The 18786-nt window shown below is 43.5% G+C and overlaps 1 protein-coding gene across 4 annotated transcripts in view; it reads right to left on the reverse strand.

Annotated features, from left to right (window-relative positions):
• OGA (O-GlcNAcase) overlaps positions 1–18786 on the reverse strand; it is an 83372-nt gene that overhangs the window by 63460 nt on the left and 1126 nt on the right. For 3 of the 4 annotated variants that reach the window (XM_068111271.2, XM_068111270.2, XM_078773760.1), the window contains exons 2-9: positions 15089–15140; positions 14857–14954; positions 14450–14580; positions 14148–14319; positions 6267–6365; positions 5346–5630; positions 5074–5223; positions 4819–4962 (exon numbers count right to left, since the gene is read on the reverse strand). In XM_068111271.2, the coding sequence (XP_067967372.2) occupies positions 4819–4962; positions 5074–5223; positions 5346–5630; positions 6267–6365; positions 14148–14319; positions 14450–14580; positions 14857–14954; positions 15089–15140 (1131 nt within the window). The remainder of the gene's footprint in view (positions 1–4818; positions 4963–5073; positions 5224–5345; positions 5631–6266; positions 6366–14147; positions 14320–14449; positions 14581–14856; positions 14955–15088; positions 15141–18786) is intronic. The other variant, XM_078773761.1, reaches the window with a different exon arrangement.

An 18786-nucleotide genomic window follows, 5' to 3' on the forward strand; every position in this document is an offset into this window, starting at 1 on the left:
ATCTCACGCCAAGCACCCTGACTTGTCTACTTCTCGCATCAAACGTGATGAGTCTGGCGTCACAGCTATCTGTGATCTACTGGAAAATGACTGGACCAATCCATTCGCCGATGATCCGTCATGTCTTCTCAGTATATCTACCGGAGCGGCTGCGAGGGAGGACGTTTCTAATGACCTACTCAACACCCTGCAAAAGGGGGAAGCGGCGTATCAAAACTTCCAGAAACGTCTTGAAGAGGGAACAGGCTTTCATGACACATTGAACAAGCTAAACTTGAAGACCTTTGGTAAGATCAAGCAGAAAGTTGTGAAGGGCACAAACAAGGAGATCGTCCTGAGAGCTGACAGACAACTGTTTGCCACCATGATACTCATCGCCAAGACAAGGAACCTCGACATGCAACTTGTCCTTTGTCACCCACTAGGGCCGTTACCATGGTCTTTGGCAAACGTTGATGGGTCAATGAAAAAAACGAACAAAGCTGCACTTGCGAAACACATGGAAGGTCTTGTGGAACCAGCCGAGAGCGTTGACAAGCGAAGTGCAACAATAATTGATGCGATGGCTCTCATACAAAAGATGCATGGCGAGAACGACACGTTCGAAGAACTATCTGACCGCATCCTTGCTGCAGCGCTTCACGCTGGTCAAGGCAGTGAGCGCATCGATGTTGTCTTTGACACATACACAGAAGAATCCATCAAAGCAGCTGAGCGTGTGAACCGCGGTTCAAATGAAGGCATCAGTTTCAGCGAGATCAGACCCGCACACAAAATCATGAACTGGCGGCGTCTCCTTGCTTGCAGCCAGACAAAGGAGAAACTGGTTGTGTTTCTGGCGGAGTCGTGGAAACATGAAACAAATCGCGAAAAGCTAGGCAACAGAACACTGTATGTCACCTGTGGTGAAAAATGTCTGGTACTGACCCGCGATAGGTGGAAGTTGGTGCAAGCACTCGAATGTAGCCACGAGGAAGCAGACACGCGTATGTTTCTCCACGCAAAGCACGCCGCTACCCACTACAAGACGATCATCTTAGTGGCAGATGACACCGACGTTCTGATCATCAGTCTTCATCTCAGCAGAACCATCGATAGTCAGCTCTTCATCAGACGAGGAACAAAGGTTCGAGTCAGAATGATCGACGTTGGAAAGTTGGCTGCGGTATTGGGGTCTGGAGTTTGCAGTGCATTGCCAGGGCTTCATGCATGGAGCGGGTGTGACACTGTGAGTGCTCTGGCTAGCCAAGGAAAGATAAAGGCTTTGAAGCTTGTGCAAGCGAATGAGCTGTATCTTCAAGCATTCACAGATCTGGGATCTTCGTGGAATGTACCAACAGACGTCTTCAATAGCATTCAGGCCTTCACGTGTCAGCTGTACGCCAAGAACACGAAGATCGTCGGTGTTAATTCGCTCCTTTATCACATGTTCTGTGCAAAGAAGGGCCAGATCGAATCTGGACAATTGCCGCCTTGTGAAGACTCCTTGATGCAGCATACGCTTAGGGCCAACTATCAGGCGGCTATCTGGCGACGCAGCCTTGAAAACCTACCAGACGTCCCAACACCATCAGCAGGACATGGTTGGGAACTCGATGATGGCGGTTCGCTCACAATCCGATGGATGGCGGGTCTACCAGCTCCAGATGTCGTCTTGAATCTCATCTCATGCACATGCAGAAGGACGTGTCGACCGTCAGATTGCTCCTGCATACTGAATGGGTTGAAGTGCACTGTTGTGTGTAAGCTGCAGGGATGCTCCAACATGGTGCAGGATGATGCTATCGTGGCTCAGGATGCCAATGACTCTGATGGCGACTCTGATGATTAACTTTGTGTGCACTGTATATTGTATAGCATATGTTGTTCTCTATTATAATACAGGCCAAATTGCCTGAAAATCTTTATAGACAGATAAACGGTTTAGCAAAATGTATAATTTGGAAGATCATACCGGTGTTATTTGACTAAAACATGACATGTTCAATGATACCTCCGCTTGCTTATTAGGAATATACATCGTATGGTGTTAAAATCAGCTCCATACGTCTTTCCAAACTCTAGTAATGAATAATTAATATAATTGGCGGCCATTTTGAAATCCAAGATGGCCACCAAAGTGCAGATTTCCTATGTAACAATTTCCGCCTGCTTATTAGATATCGTATGGTGTTAAAATCCTCTCCGTACGACATTCCTAACTTGCGTTATCGTCAGAATAGATAATGCCAGCGGCGGCCTAAGTCATTTTATGCCTCTTTACATTTATTTGTTGTAAACTCGTGGTGGATGATATGTTTTAGTTTTTGAGTTATTTTTATAGACAGATAAACGGTGTAGCACAATGCATAATTTGGAAAATCATACCAGTGTTGTTTCACTAAAAAAAGTACAAGTCTAATAATAAAATATTGAAAAATATATGATTTTTTTTCGATAATTGATTTTTATAATAATTAATCTAAAACAAAATGCTTCATATTATTTTTTATTTAGACGGTACACATCGGACGTATATTTAGTCGTCAACCGCACATCGATAGCTAGTATAGAAGTCCAGATACACGTGCAACAATGTACCCCACCAAATGGGCATTTTCGAGCTGGGTGGTTTCAAAGATGGCGTCCATCCGGGCACTAAGCTACCGTTCTCAGATGTCCATCACACCTTTTCTGACACTTGAGACATTGGTCTAATGGAAAATCATAATGAGAATTACTCCCCCCGCCGGAGCATTACTTTTGGTCTGGCTCAAGGACTATATGTCGCAGACAACCAAGTGGTGCTGTGAAACAGCCTCCTCCCCCGGGATCACCTTTGTGTCCCGGAGGTGCCCCCTATCTCGCCTACGCACCATCAGGTAGTCAACGGTTGTCGTCGACCCACCTGACGTGTATGTACCAAGCTTATTATCCTCTTTCTGGAACTGAGTATTACAAATCAACAAATCAGCTCCATCAGCAAACTCCAAAATCCTTTCACCTTCTCCATTTCTCACACCATATCCGTAACCCCCATGAACTCCCTCAAAACCATCCATACTCCTTCCCATATGTCCATTTAGGTCTCCTCCTACCACAACAACTTCCTCATCTTTCACGTTTTCCATCAGCTTCTCTATCGCACACCAGAACTTGTCCTTCTCTTCATTGCTCTGACCAACCTGCGGAGCATATCCCGAGATGACGTTCACCAAGAGCTTTCCAATCATCATTTTCACCATCATCAACCTATCACTCACTCTAGTCACACTCACCACACTGTCTACAAACTCCTCAGAAAACAGGACACCAACACCATTCACGCTCTCCAGGCACCCTTGCCACACAAACTTGTATTTCTGTCCCTGCCTACCCTTCACCACTCACACCACTTCCCTTCCATCTCGTCTCTTGCACACAACATATGTCCACTCTTCTTCTGACCAATACTTCCACCACATCTCCTGATCTCCCTGTCATTGTCCCTACATTCCATGTCCCAAACCTCAGAAACCGATCTCCACTTCGGGCTGTACCCTGCCCATATGTAGTTGTAATTGTCATGGTTCTCTTTTTGAGGCAATGTTTTTATGGCCAGATGTCCTTCCTGACACCAACCCTCTTAGTCATCTCTTACGACACGCAGGGATACGGTGTACCTATTCTAATCCAGGGTACACAGTTTGAATCCCGGTCGATCGCTGAATTAACGGCAGGAGGGGTTGACTCAGCCTGTCATCCTTCCGAGGTCGGCAAATTGAGTACCCGCTCACTGGTAATTCCCTGTGTGTCGCAAGAGGCGACTAAGAGGGTTGGTGGCAGGAAGAGCATCCGGCCATAAAACATTGCTTCAAAAAGGGGACCACGGTGCCCAAAAAAAGGTCAACCCCCGCTTTGTGGGGGAAAATGGCCTCAAAAGGCGGTTCACTTTTTTTTTTTTCTTTTTTTTTTTTTGTTAAGTGTGGGGAGAAACATGCTGGACATGGACATGTGCATGGACTAACATATTTCCTCAATAAATAATTACTTATTGATTGAGCAAAGTGTATATATGATGAGGTTATAAAAAGCTAACCCATTAAGGGAAAGGCATACCATATTGAGTGAGCCAATTACTATAGCGAGTTAAATTACTGCACGTTTATTTATTAATACAAGGCATAATGCCTTGCATCCGCAAGTAAATGCAAAACTAGTTCGCGATCCAAACTTCATGTGCCCATTAGTGACAGCACAAACTAGGATGATCAATTTGGCTTGGTTTGGAGTACAGCCTGACCATTGAGTCGAGACACCACAAATCCGACCTGAACAAATTTCATAACTCATTTGTCATTTCTGTGAATAACAGCAACGAAAAGAAAATAGGGAGACGATCAGATGGGATTTGAAACTGGGATCCCAGATTTACAAGATGTGTGCCCAGAAGGGAAGACCAAACAGATGTGCACATTTCAGTCAAAAAATACTGCCGACAACCAAGCTACATCTGCACTGTAGGGATAGAGAGTAGATAGGAAAGAAAACAAAATAAAACTAAAGCATTCTGAAAATGCAACGCCCATCTGCATCAGCTTTGTATTCTTTCTTCTTTGTGTGCATGACAAAAACAGCAAAAATAAATACAAAAAAATGGAAGATTTTAGGCGACCTTGACCTTTTGACCTCAAAAGAAATAGGCTTCAATGACCCAATATGCAAAGCCTGCTCAAATTTTAAGTCAATCGGGTGAAAATTTACGGCCCGGACAGACACAAAAGTGATTGCAAAATCCAATCCCCACGCAGCTAACAAACGCCGAATGAAAAATAATTGGGAGCAACAGCAGTTGGGTACCAGGAGGTGATGAGTTTATGGACGTGATGGGATGCGTATAAACGGTAGTGTTGAACGTTTCAGTCGGTGCTCGAGGCCCAGACACAGAAAGCCTTGGGCCGATCGCGACCTGGCTTCCGCTTCTCGGTACAATTACAGCTGCAGCTGCGGTATGGTATGTGTATAGGAAGAGAATGCAAAAAGGCTCCAATGGGTGCACTTCCAAAAATGTCACAACACCGAAAATTCTCCAAGTAAATGCTGACCGCTCCGCACCAGCAGGCCTGACGCTGAAGTCTTGCAGCCAATCGGTGAGAGCAAGTCGCAGGGCAGCACGTGGGCTGTACAGGACATCGGTTTCTAGCTCTTCATCACTGCCCTCATTCTCAAGTTTTATCTGCACTGCCACAGCACTGTCTTCACTCTCTACAAAGATACAATGGCAAAAAGAGAAGGAAATTCTTAATGACATCATCTTCAGGTTTTATTTTATTCCAATTTTATTCCTAATATTTTCACACTTAGCCCTTACAAGTTCCCATGCATACCCAAGACAGCATCCTTGCGGACACCATGCATGTTCGATCTGTACCAGGTGGCCAGCGTGTGGATAGCCACATAGTTTGCCTCAAATTCACAATTGGGATTGGTGAGAACGCCGCCGAGCCGTGGAATCAGCTCCGTGGAGCGGCCCTTGAATGGACCAAGAAAGACCCTCTTCTGGTCGTAGTCATTGGCATGTATATTGTCCCAGATAACTGGTCGTCTCTTTATAACCTTGGCAACCTCTTCAATAGACTCCAAGGAGACATCCTTGGACACCACTTTGGGCCCTGATGGAATAAAATGCAAAGAGCCAGCATAATCTAGAAAACACTATTCTTCAGCACCCAAAATGCATAATCAACCTTTACAGCTTTAAAGAGGTGATCTATACATCAAGTATGCAAGGACATCGTTGAGAAAGGGATGGTAAATAAATAAATAAATAAAAACGAGTCAAAGAAGAAGGGGGAAGACAAGGTTGGAAAGAGGTACAAGTATCGGAGAAAAGGGAGAACATATGAGCCAGTGAGAAATTGGGACAAATATTTGCATACAAACCATGTAGGTCTTTTAATATTAGATAATTAATAATTAATATATAATTAATTTAACATTAGGTTAGTAGTGAAAATGATAATCGGGATTACCTGTATGCATTCAAGGTTATTTCCTAAAAACAAAAAAGGACCCGTGAGCTGAGCCATCTAGTCTGGGTTTGATTCCCCTCCTGAATATAAACTGCCACCCTGGTGTTTGGCAGGCAAGGGCATTAAATGAATGAATGTGACACATTTCAGAGGGACTAAAGCATGAACGGAACCAGAGGAATTTCGATCAAACATCAACTTCTACACATCCAAAAGAGGTCAAGAAATGTGAAGAGGTAGTGATAAGCTTATCTTACTCATCTCGTGCTTTCTTACCCGTCCAGAGAACATCAATTCCTGGGAGTAACTTCTCTCCAACCGTTTGCAGGTAAGGTGACTGTATTACACTGGGAAAGCTCAGTGAGCCACAGTACTCTGCCACACACACGAATACAAATGAACGTAAAATTTGAGATACAAATATGTGAAGGAAGGAAATAATAACGTGACGTCAAAACCAAAAAGATTAGTGGTTCAGACCCAAAAATAATCAGACATTAATTTTTCCTTTTCACCAATCCAACAGTAAAAGCATTCATTTTCTTATATTTATCACCGCAAGCATCCATTCCCTACAGGAGCGAGCAGAGAGGTCATATTATCTTTATGATTAGTAATAGCATAACAGAATAACCTCCCTACAGGCTATCTTGTTTCCAAGTTTGCAAAAAGTTCTTCTGACACATCCTTTTATTTTGGGTGGTGTATAGGCAACAGGCCACTGCCTCAATCACTCCAGATAATAAAAATAACCCAGGTTACGTATATGAAGCAAAAACATGCGTACTGCTTATGTGCATACATTATACATCGTGGCTTGGATAATTCCAATTGCACTCACCTCTTCCCCCAAAGGAATAAAATGCAAAAATGGGCGAAAAATGTTTTTTATTTCAAAACTTGATAGAATCAAACAAAGCCGGCACAGGCACAACCTCAATGTGCCCTCATTAATCCCTGGAAGTTTTAGCTTCCGAGGTCAAATCATCTCGGAGAAGTAGATGAAATGTACAACATCCTCATACAATAAACGTACAATAATCACAGATTCTTTTTTATTTTCTCCACTTTCCCCACCCCCTCCCCTTCCCCATCATAAGCAGGATGATGGAATCAATCATCGCTGCAGACTTTAAGCACTCTATCTTCTTCAACTCTCCAATCTTTGATCATGAGTTTGGCCATCGACCTGGCTATCCTACCATGGACACAACGATTTTTTTAATCCAACGACTAATGCATGAACTAAAGCTCAAACAAGAGATCAGGTCCCTCTCTATGAACATTGGCCAAGCGCCTGACACATGTCTGGCACCCAGACTTGCTTTCCAAGCTGTCTACTAGTGGTATTCCGGGACATCTCTTTGAATAGGTCATTTTTGTGAGCGGAAACAATGGGTTGCTCTTTATGGCATTCTATCTTGAGATCTCCGTCTCTCTGGAGGCAAGTGTACCCCACAAGACAAGGTTTTTTTTTTAGGACCCACCTCATTCTTGGTCTACATCATTGACCTATCCGCTTCCCTGCTTAATACTAATACAATTTTCCAGATGACTCCACCTTGTGCAGAACAGTACACCACACTTCTGAGAGGCAGGCTGCAACAGTGCAACAGCCTCCATATCTAAAGATCTTGGGGACAGAAATGCCATTGGTTGGCTACCTGGAACATGCATTACAATGCAAGAAAATGCCATGCTCCCACATTGTCTGTGTAAGGATCGGCTTTCAAACAAAGTCTACTTTTCTGGCTAACCTCATGGAATAGGTGTAGTTCCTGGAGTTCCAAGGTTTAACAATCTGTTACAACCTGTCTTGGGTGGACTACATCTCCAAATTAACTTGGAAGGCAGACCAATGCCTTGGTATCCTCCACAGAACCAAGTCTATTCTGAGTTGCTCAGAGCTCATTATAGTGTACATAAAACCTTTATCAGAGGTATCATCGAGTATGGGGTCCTATATTAGGTTGATGCAGAAGCTGCAACATGTTGCTCCCCTGGAGGTGATAACGTCCAATACTCTCCGTGTTATTGGGACAATTCGGCAGAAGGCCAAGTCCAAAGGTCTGCTTCTCGCTTGCTGTAGGCAGGAATGTGTGCTCCATTTTACATCACCTCTGGCCTCACTCCTCATGCCCTCTTCACCAGTCTACCCAGGTCACATGCATTATTTCAAGGGACCCCACACCTGGCTACGTTTAGCCAAATGTTCACCTCCATTCTTTCATCTCTCGATTCTCTCGTCTGCGAAACAGACTCACGAAATTTCAGAATCCCAATTTTTTTTTGTTATTGTAACATGGGTATTTTCATTATCAAGATATCATAATTACGCATATGCACATCAATAATGGAACATGAGTAAACATTTTAAATAAATTTTATGATACGACATCAACTTCCCCCCAATAAAAGACTGCAATCCAAAAAAAAAAAAATGTTCCTCAGATGTAGTATTTGGATGGAGATATTTTCTCACTGGAGAGCAGTATCTAACTAAAAATTAAAACGACTATCTAAACCTGATTGCATCAATGCCATCTCACCCCCCCTATTGCCCCCTTGGCCCAATAAGATACAACTTGACGATAGTAATATTTAGGTGGGAACTAGTTATCTCTTCAGACATCAAAATCTCGTGCTCATTGCAAGAATGCATTATTTGTCTCACAATATGCTGTCAACTTGATACAAAAAAAAAAAAACTAAAAAGTAGAATTTGATGCGAATGTGTTGATGGACATGCCTCCACCCACATCTTTGATCTCAATTAGAGAGACGGAGAGAGAGAGAGAGAGACGGAGAGAGAGACGGAGAGAGAGACGGAGAGAGAGACGCGGAGAGAGAGACGGAGAGAGAGACGGAGAGAGAGACGGAGAGAGAGACGGAGAGAGAGACGGAGAGAGAGAGACGGAGAGAGATGGAGAGAGAGACGGAGAGAGAGAGAGACGGAGAGAGAGAGACGGAGAGAGAGACGCGGAGAGAGAGACGCGGAGAGAGAGACGCGGAGAGAGAGGCGCGGAGAGAGAGGCGGGGAGAGAGAGGCGGGGAGAGAGAGGCGGAGAGAGAGAGGCGGAGAGAGAGACGCGGAGAGAGAGACGCGGAGAGAGAGACGCGGAGAGAGAGACGCGGAGAGAGAGACGCGGAGAGAGAGACGCGGAGAGAGAGAGGCGGAGAGAGAGACGCGGAGAGAGAGACGCGGAGAGAGAGACGCGGAGAGAGAGACGCGGAGAGAGAGAGGCGGAGAGAGAGAGGCGGAGAGAGAGAGAGAGAGACGGAGAGAGAGAGAGACGGAGAGAGAGAGAGACGGAGAGAGAGAGAGACGGAGAGAGAGAGAGACGGAGAGAGAGAGAGACGGAGAGAGAGAGAGACGGAGAGAGAGAGAGACGGAGAGAGAGAGAGACGGAGAGAGAGAGAGACGGAGAGAGAGAGAGACGGAGAGAGAGAGAGACGGAGAGAGAGAGAGAGACGGAGAGAGAGAGAGACGGAGAGAGAGAGAGACGGAGAGAGAGAGAGACGGAGAGAGAGAGAGACGGAGAGAGAGAGAGACGGAGAGAGAGAGAGACGGAGAGAGAGAGACGGAGAGAGAGAGAGACGGAGAGAGAGAGAGACGGAGAGAGAGAGACGGAGAGAGAGAGAGACGGAGAGAGAGAGAGACGGAGAGAGAGAGAGACGGAGAGAGAGAGAGACGAAGAGAGAGAGACGGAGAGAGAGAGAGACGGAGAGAGAGAGAGACGGAGAGAGAGAGACGGAGAGAGAGAGAGACGGAGAGAGAGAGAGACGGAGAGAGAGAGAGATGGAGAGAGAGAGAGACGGAGAGAGAGAGAGACGGAGAGAGAGAGAGACGGAGAGAGAGAGAGACGGAGAGAGAGAGAGAGAGACGGAGAGAGAGAGAGAGACGGAGAGAGAGAGAGACGGAGAGAGAGAGAGAGACGGAGAGAGAGAGAGACGGAGAGAGTGAGACGGAGAGAGAGAGAGACGGAGAGAGAGAGAGACGGAGAGAGAGAGAGACGGAGAGAGAGAGAGACGGAGAGAGAGAGAGACGGAGAGAGAGAGAGACGGAGAGAGAGAGAGACGGAGAGAGAGAGAGACGGAGAGAGAGAGAGAGAGAGAGAGAGAGAGAGAGAGAGAGAGAGAGAGAGAGAGAGAGAAAATACAAACACGTAGAAGAGATGACATCAGATGCTTTCAATAATTAGGGGTACTTCTATGACCTCTAATAGCATGATTCTTGTTTATAAGACTATAAGGAAACTGTTCAGCTATATAAATAAATAAATAAATTTAAAAATCACCTGTTCACCAGTACTACACCCTTAATGCAGTAACAGATTTTTCAATTAAAGAGCACTTGACCTTAGGCCATTGACCTTCGAAACCAAATACTGAATCAGTTCATCTTCGTATTACAGTCCAAAGTTATGCTAAATTTTGGGCAAAATCCTGTCAGGGTTCACAAGTTACTGTGATAACAAAATTATATTTCTAGCTAAAGGTCACAACAACCTTTGACCCCAAAATGTAATTCGACATAAATGCATATCATCTCACTGGGGATATATTGAACACATTGTCCACATTTTGAAAACAAAACATTTGATTTGGTAAACAAAGTTTACATAATGGCCACACCCTCAAAAAAAAAAATCCAAATTGAGTGAGTGAGATACGTCTTCATCAATCGCCCAACTACAGTATATCTTGATGAAAATTACCCAACAGCATAGCAATGATTAAGAGTGCATCTTTATTTAGATCTCTAACAGTAATAAGGTGTAGTAAAAAAAAAAAAAAAAAAAAAAAAAATCACAATTTAGAGGTTTTTCCATATACAGTACAGAAAAGGAAGATCTCATTGTAATAATTACGAGCACCGCTGCATTCATACACAACCATGTATACTATAAGAGAACCATTTGTGGTCATGCGTCTTGGGTGTGTGTGCACTCGTGTGTGTGTTGTGTGCACTCGTGTGTGTGTGTGTGTGTGCACACTCGTGTGTGTGTGTGTGTGCACTCGTGTGTGTGTGTGTGTGTGTGTGCGTGTGTGTGTGCACTCATGTGTGTGTGTGTGTGTGTGTGTGTGTGTGTGTGTGTGTGTGTGTGCACTCGTGTGTGTGTGTGTGTGTGTGCGTGTGTGTGTGTGTGCGTGTGTGCACGTGTGTGTGTGCACGTGTGTGTGTGCACGTGTGTGCGTGCGTGTGCGTGTGTGTGTGTGTGTGTCACCATCTTAGAGATGGCCAAACGGATCTTCGTCAAACTTTCAGAGATTTATCAGTGAGTGGCAAGGAGTGTTTTATGTTCAAGCATATAATTGAATTGAAATGAAATAAAAATTTTAAAAGGTATAGAAATCATAGGTTTACGGCGTTTATGCAGCGTCTTTTACATCCCGAAGATGTTACATCAGTTCTTCGTGCCTGTTGTTTATGTCCTTTATAACATCCTTAAAAACTAGCTTTCCTGTTTGGAGATATTTTCAATTTTGTTTGACTGCCAGGAAAACAGACAGCGTAAAAAAATTATCTCATCCCTCTCTATATACAAGTGCCATTGGAAAGTATTCATACCCCTTGACTTTTTCACATTTTGTTGTTACAGCCTGAATTAAAAATGAATTAGAGTAAAAAAAAAATGTCACTGGTCTTCACAAAATACCCCATAATGACAAAGTGAAAACATGTTTTTTTATAAATTTTTACAAATCTATTGAAAATGAAATACAGAAATATCCAATTTAAATTTTTCAGCCCTGTGGGTCAATACTTTGTCGAAGCACCTTTAGCAATGATTACAGCTTCGAGTCTTTTTGGGTATGTCTGTATCAGCTTTGCGCATCTGGATTTGGGGACTTTCTCATATTCTTCCTTGCAGATTTGGTCAATCTCTGTCAAGTTGGATGGGGAGCGTCAGTGAACAGCAATATTCGATTCTTTCCACAGATACTCAATGGGATTCAAGTCAGGGCTTTGGCTGGGCCACTCAATGACTTTCACATTCTTGTTCTGAAGTCATTCCAGTGTTGCTTTGGCTGCATGCTCGGTCATTGTCCTGTTGTAACGTAAATCTTCACCGCAGTCTAAGGTCTTTTGCACTCTGATGCAGGTTCTGGTTCTCAAGCATTTGCCTGTATTTGGCTCCATTCATTGTTCCCTCTATCTTACAAGCCTCCCAGTCCCTGCCACTGAAAAGAATCCCCATAGCATGATGCTGCCACCACCATGCTTCATGGTAGGGATGGTGTTAGATGGGTGATGAGCTGTGCTTCGGAGTTCAATTTTGGCCAATTCAGGCCAAAGAGTTCAATTTTTATCTCATCAGACTAAAGAATATTTTTGCTCATGCTCTCAGAATCTTTCAAGTGCTCTCAGTCTGGCCTCAGTGGCTCTCAGTCTGGCCACTCTCCCACAAAGATAAGATGTGTGACATGCTGCAGAGACTGCTGTCATTCCGGCAGGTTCTCCCATCTCAGGAACTCTAGTTCTGTCAGAGTGATCATTGGGTTATTGGTCACCTCACTGACCAAGGTACTTCTTGCTCAGTTTGGTCGGATGGATAGCTCTAGAAAGAGTCTGGTTAGTTTCATATTATTTTCATTTCCTCATGATGGAGCTCACTGTGCTCTTGGGAACTTTCAACACTCTAGAAGTTGCTTTATACCCTTCCCCATATCTCTGCCTCCTCACAATTCTATCTTGGAGTTCTACAGACAGTTCCTTGGACTTCATGGTAGAGTTTCTGCTCTGACATGCACCGTCAACTGTGGGACCTTATATAGAAAGGTGTTTCTTTCTAGATCATGTCCAATCAATTGAATTGCCCACGGGTGGACTCCAATCAAGTTGTAGAGAAATCTCAAGGATGATCAAAGGAAAATGGATGTACCTGAGCTCAATTTGGAGTGCCATAGCAAAGGGGCAGAATACTTACTGACTCAAGACATTTCAGCTTTTCATTTTTAATTAATATTTTCATTAAAAATTAAATTTTTAATTTTTTTTTTTTTTTTTTTTTTTTTTTCGAGCGTTGAATTTCGAGCGTTTCGAAATAATTTTTAATATTTAAAAATATTTTTAATTAATAAATTAAAATTAAAATTAAAAAATATTTTAAATTCCACTGACATTTTGGGGTATTATGTGTAGATCAGTGACAAAAAAATGTAAATTTAATCAATTTTAAAATAGGTTGTAACAACAAAATGTGAAAAAAAAAATCAAGGGGTGTGAATACTTTCTGAAGGCACCGCATGCACGATTGAGACGTGAGTCCGTACAATTTGCCAAATGCCGACAGTCAAAGTACTGCTGAACTGCAGGTTCATGTTCTGACTAATGTTCAAAATATAACATTAAATTGACCTTAAATTGTTCCTCGATCTTAGACTGTCTGTAGATAGATGAACAAAGTGAAGCAATAATTGCTTAATCCCGCCTTTCTCTTAGGGGCGTGCATAGTAACAAGTGACAAACTTAAATAAGCGAGTGGTATAAAATGGTAGCCTATGGAAGCGTCAAAGCATTTGGCAACTTCCCGATGCAGAAAGACTATTTCACATTTGACAATATATGCAAATTCCTGGACACAAGTTGCTTTTTGAAAACAACTTTAAACAAATTAGAAAAAAACATGAGGCGTTACTTTTGAAAAAAAAAAATTTTAGTAGGTTCGTACCAAACCTCACATTGACGAGTAGACGCGTCAAAACGAATATGTTCCGTGTATAGTCAATCTTAAAACAGATCAAATAAAAGAGTTACTATATAAACACAAATTAGCTTAGTTTAAACACAAACCCCTTTGTGATCTGCTATTCTGACTTGCGGCATTGAAATCCGTCAGCGATCAGGTGTATGGAGGTCAAGCAGCACGGCACAGGGCACGAAGCGTATCACAAATAATTTATGCATCCTTGGACCATTTATTTACACCAAGATGCCCTCCTCTTTCTCTTTACATCCATCCTTCCCCCTCAAGAAATAAAGACTCAGGAGGACACCTTAGGTTTGTTTACTAAAATCAACACATTTGCTTGTCGCTGCAGATAAACGTGAAGCATTTAATGCAATTACAAACAATCTGTTTATGCATATCAACATATAAATCATATCTGAAATACTCAAAAACATGCCAATATAATCGCTGTACAAAGTACCTGTAGGGCAAAAAAGGAAGGTGCTTGGCTCCCCAAGGTGCTGAAACACCTCATTGGTGACAGAGACTTGTGCATAGGCAAATGAGCTAAACACCTCCTTGTCAGCAGGACACATGTTCTGTTCAATGTCATCATAGAGGAGTGCAAAACCATTGCAACCAAATTGAGTTACCTAAAGTGTGGTAAGGAAGTGAAAGGGGCAGACAAAAAAAATAGTAGTAAAGAGGGTTGGATGAGTAGAGGGGGTGGTGCAAGAGAGGGGAGTTACAAAAGGAAGCTTCAGCTTAGGTTACACAACTCACCTGCTCAAGCTTGCGTTTTAGTGTGGCCACCTCTTTGGGGTTGGAAAACGACATGTCTAACCCAGGTGAGATGGCATACACAAACTCAATTTCATGTTCTCGTGCGGCAGACACCAACGCCATTAGCTGGTCTGTTTGCAAGTGACCCCGAATCGAGGGAGAGAAGACAGGGCATTTACAATCAGACAATGCAAGGAAATGACTGGTTTAAATTTGTTTTACGGAAGACCACGATGCAAATTTATAGCAGGCCCCAATACAAAATATTCCTTCCGAAGTTATATTGTAGTAGTTTTGCTACTATTGTAGTAGTTTATCATTCAAATGCCAGACAAGTATTCATGGACCCTCAAAGCCCGGTGAATCTTTACAATCTCCCAAGTGAATTAATTTGTTAAACCACTCACCTGCTTCTTCGACAGAATACATCTCCCGCCAGAAGACGCGATGCTTGCTATCATCTTTTGGTGCATACATGTACGTGTTAAGACCCCAGCTCTTCATCCTGCAAAAAAAAATCTTAATCACCACGTGCAAGATTAGGCATATCTACCAAAATGCACATTCTGCTCGCAATTGTATCCGAATGCACGAGCCATTAACACAGTTGGCTGGGCAATTGTTCACTTGTCCACATACCTTCGAAACAACTCCTTCCTCTGCTCCATCGTCCATGGGCGGCCATAAAATCCTAGTCAGACAGCAGACATAGATGTATGTTGTACTAGCTAACGCAAGACAATCCAATCTCAAGAGTTGAGCAGCTCCATTACAATTGATACATGCAAGTTACCATCCCACATTGATATACATGTGCAAGATACTCAACCATCTTACTATAATTCACCAAATGTACGTCCGTCCGTCCGTTCGAAGGTACCGCAAAAACGGCTCAACCGATCGCAACGATATTTTGGGTGGGTATTCCTGGGACCCCTGGGAGTAAAATATGCCATATTGTTTTTCCAATTTTTCCAAATTTCCAGTTTTTCCAAACACGATGGAATAATATTTACCGATATGAACAGTGATATGGCTTTTGTTGAAATTCTACAAATACTGTATATTCTACGTACCAGGAGAGAGTAGATCGACTCCTGACGAACTCTTCCTATATAAACGTGCGGCTCCGAAATAACATGGCAGTGTGTGCAAAGCGACTGAGAAAGACGTGCAGCGGCCGCTTCCGTTTTGCAGAATTCAATCCTTTTTCAAAATGGGCGCCATGTACTGTTTAGATTTTGATGATTTGCGTGTGATATGATTCAACGGATGTTTATATGAATCGTTTAAAATAAAAAAGCCTTCAATTTCTGATATTTTGCCTTTTCATTTGGGCTTCCCAATTGACGCCCCGCCCATAGGGCGGGTACCCGTTGCTAGTATTAAAAATGCACACAAATCGCTTTCCAACCTGCGATGCATTTTTACCCAATTTCAGACTTCAATCGTCCCATGTCACGCAAATTCCATCTCGCAGTTCCTGTCAATGCATCGAACATCCTTCAAAATGAGGGAAACCCAACTGGAATAAACTTTTCCACATCATACACATTACATATGAAAACAAGAAAGAGCAATCAGAGATCGCAGACCCTCGCCAGGGTGTGTGTGGTTTTGTCATTTGGGTCTTTGGGGTCTTTGGGTCCTCGGGGTATTTTGGATCCTCTGAGTCCTCCAGGTCTTTTAGGTCTTAGACCTTAGTTTTAGGTCTTAGATCTTTTAGGTCTCTGGGCTTTTTAGGTCAAACACTGCTTAGACATGGAAGACCCTCAAGACACCAACAAACCTTTAAGACCCTTTCCCAAACCAGCATCGCCTCAACTCACCTCTTAAATAAACTCAAACTGGCATTCGTTCACCGATTGATTTACTGATTGAGGACCATCTGAGGACTGACTGATCACAGTGAACCGATTGTTCACATAACACTGATTAGCGAGTGATTAGCGATTTGTACTTATAAAGATCTGGATTTTGGATGATGAGTGTTTGGAATTCACTCATCCCATCGTTGCTTTAATCATTTTAATCCTCCCAATTATTTTGCCTTCATAACTGAGAGATTATAATTCGGAGATTCCCCCATGGAGTACCCAGGCTCGGCTGCAGAAGCCTTCACGGCGATCCTGCTGGTTAATTTGTTGTGGTAATCTATACATACACAAATAAAATAGGGGCAGGGGTGCCATTCCTCATACATCAAAACTACAATGCCAGAGATTTGCCTTCAAAAATAGGTCTTTCAAAGAGGAATTCAAGTGGGAATTGTCGTAATTCAAATCAAAATTATATATCAAGTTACAGCCATGTGGAGGGAGAGTTTGAAGAAGACAGAATCTCCATGTTTTCCAAGTTTGAATAAATAGTTTCTCATGAGTTTGAATAATATCTGGGCAGTGTATGTTGGCAATGTTCATGCTGTTTCTCTGAAAGAATTATCATGGTGGAGTTTCTCTGTAATATTTTTCGAGTTTGAATAAAATGTTTCTCGTCGAGTTTGAAATCCGCAGCTCGAAAAAACATGCTGGAACTCCAACACGAGGTTGATGGACGTTTCTTTTTATACGTGACTATTTATGTGGAAGTTATAAACGATGAAGTGACAATGAAGTGAAGAAGTGACGGGTTGTATAATCAAAGCAAATCGCACAAAAACGGAGAAAACGGCACTGTCGGGGTGAACGCGGGGAAGAGGGGGTTGTGGGGGTGGGGGGGGCGGGGGAGACTGCCTTAGTTCGTCGATATATACATGTACTTTTCACTTTTTGAAGGAAGGAAATAAAATACTCAATCTGAGGGAGCAGGGGTGTTCCATCTTGCAGTGTGTTCCATTAGCAAGCTGCTTGTGCAGGGCTCGCCAAGCAGCTTAAGCACTCCAAAATACTGTTGGGATGCCTGGACTGGTGTGTCCCACAATATTCCAAATGGTCAAATGAACACTTTTTAAATAGTCAGAACTGCTGCTGAGGTCAATTCCGGAGTTAAAAATTTGAAATTTGCTTCAGGCGAAGAAATGATTTACGATCTTTGTGGGAATTAAATAAAGGCATTACCACTGGCGTTTATGAGCAGTGTGATGTATACAGGAATACAGAGATTCATAGGTAAGAAGATCAGCTATATTACATATTACCCTTCGAAGATATGAAGCTTTATTGTACAGAAACCGATCTGTTCTGAGGCAAGACATACTTGAGCGGACAAAATGGTGGAATCAAGACCCCAAGCAGAGTGACCTGAATGCAGGCTGACCAAAGGTAAGCCTGTTAGCGTAAACAATCTTCAAAAACACCCCCAAAGACCCAGTTTTCATTCATGCAATCCCTTGGAGGTCAATAAGTATATATGTAAAGTTTTGGACTGCAAGGTTTCATGGTTTTGGAGTTATGGAGGAGACGAACACACACACACACACACACACACACACACACACACACACACACACACACACACACACACACACACACACACACACACACACACACACACACACACACACACACACACACACACAGTGACACACACAGACAGACAGACACACAGAGACAGACAGACACACAGAGACAGACAGACACACAGAGACAGACACACAGAGAGACAGACACACAGAGAGACAGACACACAGAGAGACAGACACACAGAGAGACAGACACACAGAGAGACAGACACACAGAGAGACAGACACACAGAGAGACAGACAGACACACACACAGAGAGACAGACAGACACACACACAGAGAGACAGACAGACACACACACAGAGAGACAGACAGACACACAGAGAGACAGACAGACACACAGAGACGGACAGCCACACAGAGAGACGGACAGACACACAGAGAGACGGACAGACACACAGAGAGACGGACAGACACACAGAGAGACGGACAGACACACAGAGACGGACAGACACACAGAGAGACGGACAGACACACAGAGAGACGGACAGACACACAGAGAGACGGACAGACACACAGAGAGACGGACAGACACACAGACGGACAGACACACAGAGAGACGGACAGACACACAGAGAGACGGACAGACACACAGAGAGACGGACAGACACACAGAGACGGACAGACACACAGAGAGACGGACAGACACACAGAGAGACGGACAGACACACAGAGAGACGGACAGACACACAGAGAGACGGACAGACACACAGAGAGACGGACAGACACACAGAGACGGACAGACACACAGAGAGACGGACAGACACACAGAGAGACGGACAGACACACAGAGAGACGGACAGACACACAGAGAGACGGACAGACACACAGACAGCCACACAGAGACAGACACACAGAGACAGACACACAGAGACA

Source organism: Myxine glutinosa, chromosome 3 (assembly GCF_964187855.1).
Source record: "Myxine glutinosa chromosome 3, kmMyxGlut1.1, whole genome shotgun sequence".
Classification (NCBI taxonomy): Eukaryota; Metazoa; Chordata; class Myxini; order Myxiniformes; family Myxinidae; genus Myxine; species Myxine glutinosa.